The sequence below is a fragment of the Pteropus alecto genome, unplaced genomic scaffold (assembly GCF_000325575.1).
Source record: "Pteropus alecto unplaced genomic scaffold, ASM32557v1 scaffold43, whole genome shotgun sequence".
In the NCBI taxonomy this organism is placed as follows: domain Eukaryota; kingdom Metazoa; phylum Chordata; class Mammalia; order Chiroptera; family Pteropodidae; genus Pteropus; species Pteropus alecto.
This window is the reverse complement of record NW_006435764.1, coordinates 6,142,027-6,150,358: the sequence shown is the minus strand read 5'-3', so window position 1 is coordinate 6,150,358 and position 8,332 is coordinate 6,142,027. Positions and strand designations below refer to the sequence as shown.

At 55.0% G+C, this 8,332-nt stretch overlaps 1 protein-coding gene across 3 annotated transcripts in view; it reads right to left on the bottom strand.

Annotated features, from left to right (window-relative positions):
• Window positions 1–163: 163 nt before the first annotated feature.
• The window catches only part of PYGM (glycogen phosphorylase, muscle associated), a 15,323-nt gene continuing 7,154 nt past the window's right edge, over window positions 164–8,332 (bottom strand). For 2 of the 3 annotated variants that reach the window (XM_006911140.2, XM_006911141.2), the window contains 15 exons: window positions 7,601–7,712; window positions 7,428–7,510; window positions 6,873–7,016; window positions 6,443–6,535; window positions 6,061–6,207; window positions 5,775–5,938; window positions 5,159–5,273; window positions 4,524–4,625; window positions 4,058–4,205; window positions 3,690–3,748; window positions 3,432–3,573; window positions 2,813–3,020; window positions 964–1,098; window positions 699–765; window positions 164–578 (listed from right to left, as the gene is read on the bottom strand). In XM_006911140.2, the coding sequence (XP_006911202.1) occupies window positions 429–578; window positions 699–765; window positions 964–1,098; window positions 2,813–3,020; window positions 3,432–3,573; window positions 3,690–3,748; window positions 4,058–4,205; window positions 4,524–4,625; window positions 5,159–5,273; window positions 5,775–5,938; window positions 6,061–6,207; window positions 6,443–6,535; window positions 6,873–7,016; window positions 7,428–7,510; window positions 7,601–7,712 (1,869 nt within the window). In that variant the 3' untranslated portion in view covers window positions 164–428. The remainder of the gene's footprint in view (window positions 579–698; window positions 766–963; window positions 1,099–2,812; window positions 3,021–3,431; window positions 3,574–3,689; window positions 3,749–4,057; window positions 4,206–4,523; window positions 4,626–5,158; window positions 5,274–5,774; window positions 5,939–6,060; window positions 6,208–6,442; window positions 6,536–6,872; window positions 7,017–7,427; window positions 7,511–7,600; window positions 7,713–8,332) is intronic. The other variant, XM_006911142.2, reaches the window with a different exon arrangement.

Sequence of the window (8,332 nt, the reverse complement as noted above, 5' to 3'; positions counted from 1 at the left end):
AGGCGTGGAGGGTGACTCCGGGAAGAGGGCTGAGAGTCCCGGGCCCCGCCCCCCACGGGCCATTTCCCTCTTCGGAGGGGACGCACCTGCCGCCGGTGGGGGTAAGGCAGCTGCCGTTGTGCCGGCCCAAAGCTAAAAATATTTCCCAACAGAAAGAGGAGTTGAGGCTCCCAAGGAGAATCAATTTATTGGGGGGGGTACAGTTGGTCAGACCCATAAAATAGGAGCGGGCAGGAAGCCCGAGGACGGGATGAGAGCAGTGTCCTCAGTCACGCTGGACACTGGAACCTCAAGGCTGAAGAGAAATGTGGGTTCCAGGAAGAGGCTTAAAGATCTAACTCCAGTACCCCACTCTCCGGATGAGAAGCTGGGGCTGGCCCAAGGGATTACAAAGATTCAAGGGCTGATTTGGAATCTGGTCTGGAGGCTCACATCATCTCATCAGGGGCTGGCAGGCGCTGGCGAGAAGGCTCTACGCCCCAGATCTCCCGCGCATACTGGGTAATGGTGCGGTCACTGGAGAACTTGCCAGAAGTGGCTATGTTCCTGATCACCGTCCGCGTCCACTCTCTCGGGTTCTATAGGCCAAAAGGGAGCTCTGGGTTCACTCTGCCGGTGGGATCCCCACTTTTCATCTCATCCCAGCCGTAGCCACCAAAGCCCTGCCAGGGCCCCCCTCCCCCGCCCAGGACCCTTACCTTGTACAGGGCATTGACTCTCTCCTGGCATTTAATGTAGTCTTCATAATCTGCAAAGACTTTAAACCTAGAGGGGAATGGAGAGGCAGGAAGCTCCATGAAGTGAAGGACAAAGCCAGATGGACTTCTGGAGACCTGGAGAGTGATGCTGCTTCCGAGGGAACTGGCTCCAAGCACCCAGGACCCTGGTCCAGCCTCCCCTCCGTGCCAAGCCCTGTTCAGCCCAGCAGCCCCACCTGCATGATTCCCTGGGCAACCAGCTCACCGGTCATGGTGCATAAGCATGTTGACAATGTCCTTGAACAGGTCAGGCTGTTTAGGCGAAAAGAAGCCGCTGTTCAGCTGCTCGATGATCTGTCGAAGCTCAGGAACTCGGTCGTAGTATTCCTGGGCATTGTACCTGCGGGGAGGAGCTGTGGTCAGCCCCTGGGAAAGGGGGTTCTGCCTCCTCCTCCAGAAAAGGGCCTGAAAGTCCTAGGCCCCAGAGACAGCCTATTCTGTCCCCCCTGCAGCTGCCACTGGAGTTCCTCCCCTGGAGGCCCTCTCCCTTCTCTCCTTGGCTTTTTATCCCCCATTGGGTGGCCGAGGAGAGAGGCCTGGAGAGGGCAGAAAGGAAGTGTCAGAGCCAGGGCCCCAAACTAAGTGCTCGTCCTCCCACACACCACCACCGACTCCCAACCAGTGTGTTTCCTCCACGAATGGCTTTTTCCAAGTCCAACCCTGCCCTCGCCTTTGGGCGCCAGGAAGAGCCAACAGGTATACCCTCAGCAATGTCCTTAAACTCAGACTGTCCCACTGAGCTTTCCCCCAGTGTTCCACTTTCTAAGACAGTGCAATCCATCCCTCAACCACCGATTTTAAAATCGTCCCTAAGGCCAGTCTCATCTCTTTCCTTTCCTCCTCTGTTCCAAACAGAAACCAGAGCCACTTCCTCAACAAAGCCCCTATTCCCCACCCCCAGCACTGGCCTGCTGCAGGTGTGGGGGCATTATGGTGTCAGCCCCTACATTGGTCCCCCACCTGCACTTTGCCCCCTCCAGTCCAATCTCCATCCTGTCTTTCTGAAGCCTAGTTCTGAACATGTCAGACCTTGTTCAAAACATTTCACATCTCCCTCCTGTCCAGAGGACCAAGCCTGAATTTTCTAGTCAAGCCTCACGTGAGAAATTCGCAGCTTTCATAAGCTGTTGGGGGAGTGGGTACCAACTTCCTGGAAAGCAATTTGGCAATATGTATTAAGAGCCTAAAGAACTCACACTTTTTGACTCAGAAATGTCCCTTTCTAATAATTATCTTAAGGAAACAAGAGATGTGGACAGAGATGTAAAAATTCGGTCATGACAGTGATATTCATACTAACGGGAAATCAGCCTTGATGTCTAACCACATAGAGCTGGTTAAATAACATGGCATGTCTATAGGATGGGATACTATACAAACATTTAAAATCACTTTGAAGACTATTTAATGACATGGAAAATGCCACTCCAATGATAAATATCATGATTCAAAATTGTACATATATTATTTCCAACTTTTAAAAACTATGCATATACATACACACACATATAAACACATATGTAGAAAAAAAGAACTTAGCTTTATATCTGGGTGATGAAATTATGGACGACAGTTATTTTATTCTTTGTGGTTTTGTATTTCTCCAATTAATGAGCATTACTGCTTTATGATAAGAAAAATATTATAAAATAAATTTTAAAAAATAATGCCGGGAAAATGTCTCCTCTGAAGACATGCATTTCTGGCTACAAGCACAGTTAACTACTGTGTTCATATTTCCCTTTTTGCTATGGCTGCCAGGGAACTGAGAATTTCATTTTACTTCTAATTCCAGAAATAATATTATCTCAAGACTGATATAATTTTCCTTTTCCTTCAATTCTGTGTTATTTCTTTCTTTTCCCGTTTTATTAACCTTATTTTTTGTAAGTTACCTCAAGTTTTTCCAGAATCCCGATGGTATCACTAAGACCTTGTACGGCCTGAGAAGCTTTTTTAGGCAAACCTCTTGCTCCCAGTCCTACCGTCCGGCAGCCACACCTGGGTGCCTCCTACCCATAGACTGTGAACTTTGGAGCCCTTGACCCCCATACCCTTTTTGGTCAAGCTTTTCCACGTCCTCCACCCGCATGCCGAAGATAAAGAAGTTCTCCTCTCCTGCCTCTTCTGCCATCTCCACGTTGGCCCCATCCATGGTGCCAATGGTCAGAGCCCCATTGAGCATGAACTTCATGTTGCCAGTGCCTGAGGCCTCAGTGCCCGCAGTGGAGATTTGCTCAGAGAGGTCAGCAGCCGGAATCACTGTGGGGCGGCAGCAGGGGCACGAGTTCAGCTCTGGGAAGAATCCCACCCCAGCCGGGGACTCTGGAGCCAGGCTGGCCCCAGGCATAGTCAGATTCAGTCTTCTTCATCCCAACCCTCTGGTCTTCACCAGCTGAGTCTCCCTCTCACCCCCAACTCTGGCTGATTCTTGAACATCTGGGGTCTAACCTGGACTCCCCCCACCCTGCTCCATTGTGTGACTTAGTGAACACCACGGAATTTCACCTGTACTGCCAGAAAGTCCATTAGGGGGACATCTTCATGGTTTCAGCATTTCCCTCTCCACATTTTTCTTTAAAGTGCAAGTACTCCAGAAAGAGGTGACTAATACCTCTTCCAGGCACTGAACTAATCAGAGCCTCCCCAGGGTCCCCGTCGGCGGCACCTCACCTTTCTCGGCCAGTGAGACTCTGTAGTTCTCCAGGAAGATCACGCGGAGTCGGTCTCCTATTACCGGGTCGTGGTTGACCACATCCCCAATGGCAGTGATGAGCCTGATGATCATCTTGGCCATGTGGTACCCAGGGGCAGCCTGTGGGGGCGTGGTCTGGAGTCAGCTCCATGGCCCGACCTCCTCCCTTCAGCCAAGGCTGATCTAAACCTGGATATCAAAGGACTGGAGCCATGGTCTGTGGCCCGGCTTCTCACCTTCCCTCCTATCATCACAGTTCGAGGCACAAAAAACTTGTTGGGTTCCTTCTTGATGCCTGTGGAGAAAGGGAGGAAGGAAGTGGGCTGGGTTTTCTCTCTGAGCCGTCGTAGCTCCTAACAGTGCCCATTCAGTCAGGCCCTAAGCCAGGAGGCCGTAGACCTGACTGGGGCAATCACTTGCTATGGGACCTCAGACCTCAGATCTGTCCTTTCCCCCTCAGTTGGCCCATCTGTGAAATAGGGATAATCCTATGTCCCCATTGCTATCCTGAGGCCAAAGGAGATACTGATTAGGAAGCACGCAGTATGCGAGGAGGTACACGGAGGGGAGAACCAGGAGACAGTGCGGAGTCCCTGCCACTCACGGTTGTACATGGTGATGATGTGGAGGCAGTTGAGGAGCTGGCGTTTGTATTCATGGATCCGCTTCACCTGGATGTCGAAGAGCGAGTTGGGGTTGATATGGACTTTGTATTCCTTCTCCAGATATGCAGAGAACTTCAGTTTGTTTTCCTGAAGGCAGGGGAAAGGGGAGAGCTCACCAATAGGCCTCAGCCTCAGGAAATCAGATATTCTCATTTCTTTCCCAGGAAGGTAGAGGATAGAGGGCTTGCGTGCCATTTTCATCCGCTCCTGCACCTGGGCAGACATTGCTAATCAATGTCGGCATGAGATCCGTTGATGCTTTCCCACCATGGACTCCACACAGCTTCTACTAGTGACCTGAGGTTGCAGGAGAGATGAGCTCTATCGGCCATTCCTGACCCGGACTTCTGGCCCTCCAATCTGACACAGCCTGACACAGGGGTCCTGGCTGGCCGAGCTCCTCACCTGCTTCACTTTGGCCACATCCCGGATAAAGGCTTCATCGTCCACATAGGAGAGCAGTTTACGCAGCTGGTCCAGGTCTGAGATGTAGTCCTCCCCGATGCGCTATGGGAAGATGGCTCTCAGGCCCATGCCCTCCCTCTGTCCTCCCTCATAGAGGGGCCCCTTGCCAGGTCATCCAAGCCCTATACACTGTGAACAGCAACCCTTCAGCTCCCCAGCTGGGGTGTGGTCTGTAAATGTCCATCTTCCTCCCTTCTCAACCTTCAGCTGACCCCAGTAGGACTTCCTCCTGGAATTTTCCTCATACAGGCAATGACCTTGAGTCCCTGCTCCCAGTCTCTGTCCCTTTCCAGTCTCACCTCAGACGTGACCTATTGATGACCTCCTCCATTAGACTGTGAACGCTACCAGGTTGATCTTCACAGCCAGGGCCTCCATTAGCCCGTAGGACATCCTCAGGCAAATAGGAAAATGGTTCCCCTCCTCCCAGCATATGCAAGGCTTGGGGAACACAGTATGACAAGGATTTCAGCCCTCAACTGCGCCCCCTGCAGTGAACCACCTACAGGACCACACCCAGCTGATCTCTGCAGTGACTCATATTGACCCCTACTGGCCATAGGGTGACCTCTCACCTCAGCGATGACCTCTGCCAGCCCTGGGTTACACATAACCAGCCAGCGCCGAGGGGTGATGCCATTGGTCTTATTCTGGAACTTATGAGGTTCCAGCTCGTAGAAGTCCTTGAAGCTGCAGGATGGGGTTAGTGGGTCACCACTCATCCCTGTGGGACAAAGACCTCCTTCCGGGGTCCCTATCAGGGTGTCTTGATGAAAGAGGCCTGGGAGTGAGGGGTGCTGCTGCATATGTATAAGGGGGGTCGCCTGGGGACAGGACTGAACCGTACATCAGGGCTGTCTGTAGTGCTTGTTAGATGGGTGCCATCTGTGCTGTGCAGTGAGGAGGAGGGCCTATAAGTCAGCGGTCCCCAACCGTTTTGGCACGAGGGACCAGGGCTCCTATGAGAATCTAATGCCTAATGATCTGAGGCGGAGCTGAGGCGGCGATGCTGGCGCTGGGGAGCGGCTGCAAATACAGGTGAAGCTTTGCTCGCTGGCCCTCCGCTCACCTCCTGCTGTACAGCCTGGTTCCTAACAGGTACCGGGGCCGCAGCCCAAGGGTTGGGGACTCCTGCTATAAGCGACTGAGGTTTGGAGTGGGCGGTACCTAGTGGGAGGGGCGGGGTCTCACATGGTCTTCTTGAGGATCTCAGAGTGAATGCGAGCCACTCCATTGACGGCATGGGACCCAGCGATGCACAGGTGGGCCATGTTAATGCGCTTGACTGCTTCTTCCTCCACAAGCGACATGCGCCGCAGCCGGTCTACGTCCCCTGGGAACGCGGCTGCGACCCGCTGTGCCAGGAGAGCCCAGAGTTAGGACAGGGACACAGGACCTGGGCCCCAGCCCCGTACCCACCGAGCTCTGCCCAGAGCCCTCCCTGCTAGCTCTCGGGCCCCATGCCTCCTCTGCTCACGTTGAGGAAGCGCTGGTTGATCTCGTAGATGATCTGGAGGTGCCGCGGCAGCAAGGTCTCCATGAGGTGCACGGGCCAGCGCTCCAGGGCCTCGGGCAGCACTGTGTGGTTGGTGTAGGCACAGGTCTTCACCGTCACCTCCCATGCCTGGCAGAAGAATGGGGAGTCAGGCCCCCGGGGCCTAAGCCCTGTGGCTCTGCGCACACACTCTGCAGCCAGGAGCCGGCCGCCTCTGTGGTGCCAGGTTCTAGGGCCCCCACCCCCTGAGCCTCACACTGCTGTATGTTCAGTGAGGGCGCCACTCATACCTTTCCACTCCCCAGACTGGGAAGGGAACCCTGAGGAGAGAGTCAGGCAGGGGTGGAGGGGTCCTGAAGCCCACCTTGTCCCAGTCCAGCCGCTCCAGGTCAACCAGAATCCTCATCAGCTCGGGAATGGCCAAGGAAGGATGGGTATCATTGAGCTGGATAGCTACCTGTTGGGGTGGGGGGAGGCAGGCAGGGAGTCAGTCTGGCCTGCAAACCAGGGCCATGGTCACCGTCCTTTGCCCCTTCAGAGTCCCCTCCAAGGGCTGCGCATGGTTCTAGGGCTGAGCAGGAGGCTCTCATGGGGCGGCTGTGGGGCAGGAGGAGGGAAGCTCAGGTTATGTGCCTGGTAATTGATGGTCCTGAGCAGGTCACCCTCACACACGCCCCCACCTGCCGGCCTCCACTTCCTCATCTATAAAATGGGCAGGCAGGCTGAGGTTGGAAGGGAGAGTGGGGCGCACATCACAGCAGGTGGAGCGAGCAGCCCTCCCTGCAGCCTCGTACCTTATCCGGGAAGGCATCGAAGCTCGTGCGCACGGGGTCGCGGCAGCCGAACTTGGAAGATTTGAAGCGACGGATGATGTCCTGGAGTGTAGCAGCCACTACAAAGTACTCCTGCTTTAGCCGAAGTTCCTTTCCCTCAAAGAACTGGGGACAGCGTAAGGTAGGGCAGAGTCAAGGTGGTGGGGGCACGGCCTGACGCGACTGTGGGTGTGGCCAGGAGAGACTCCTCCCACACCAAGATGTCTGAGTCCGGAACCACCCCCATCTCGGAGACCCCGGGGTCTTTCCCCCACCAAGAAGTTGTGATTGGGACAGTGTCAGGAGCGAGGCACACAAAGACCTGGAGTATTGTGAGCATCGCCGGAGAACAGCTCCTCCAAAATGCCCACCCTAACCTGCTGCCCCAGGACTCAGGTGTCCTCTCACTTAACTGGGGGGACAAACAGGACACACAGGGGCCCTGGGTGTGACTAGGGCACCAGAGAATGTCCCTCCCCTCTCCTGTCCTCTCCCATGCACGCCGACTTCCTAGCCCCGGCCCAGGAGGCGACATACATTGTCATTGGGATACAGGACACGAGAGATGTTCTCAGCCAGGTTTCGGTCCAGCACAGCCTGGATGTAGCCACCGATGTTGACTGAGGGGCAGAAGTGGCAACAGGGTCAGGCTTGGGCTGAGCGTGAGGCGGGGTGGGTGGGAGCCGCTAACTACAGGCAGCTGGACTCACAGTCCTTGAGGTTGAAGTCATTGGGGGCCTTGGCAGACCACAGGCGCATGGTGTTGACTGTGTTGTTGCGATAGCCGGGCACAGGCGTGTCGTAAGGCATGGCCAACACCACCTGCAAGGGCACCCAGGGTGGCGTCAGGAATCGGGCATCTGCCGTGTCTGACTCGTGGGGTCCTGGGAACTGGAACTCCAAGCTTTGTCCCTTCCTCAGCCAACTCTCAACCCCAAGGTTTAGTCCCAGTTCTGGGTAACCACAAGCAAATGCGTCAGCCTCTCTGGACCTCATCCACAGAGGATCCCCCCAGTGTCCCCCACATCTCCAGCCCCGTCTTGCTGCGCTGTTGTGAGGGTTGCGGAGGAGGCTATGACAAGCCCAGCACCCAAGGTGGGGCTCTGTTGGTGGCCGCGTGATAGTGACGGGGAAGAGCTGGCCTGCCCAGCCTGAGCACAACCTCGAGGACACTCTGGATGCACGATAGGGCTGAGGGATCCCAGGGCCTGGGTGGAGGGGTCGAAGAGGTCAAGTCCATCCAAAAGGCTTATGCCTGGTTGTCCACAGGGCTAACGAGCAGTGACTAATGCTGGCCTCATCTCCCACAATTAGCAAGCACCAATGATTGCTGCCAATAACTGCCTGCTGCCACTGGGCCAAGGGCACTCCCACCTCTCCTCCCCAGCACTAAGTAGCCCCAGCTGGAACCAAGTGGAAGCTGCAGCTCAGAGACGGTAGGG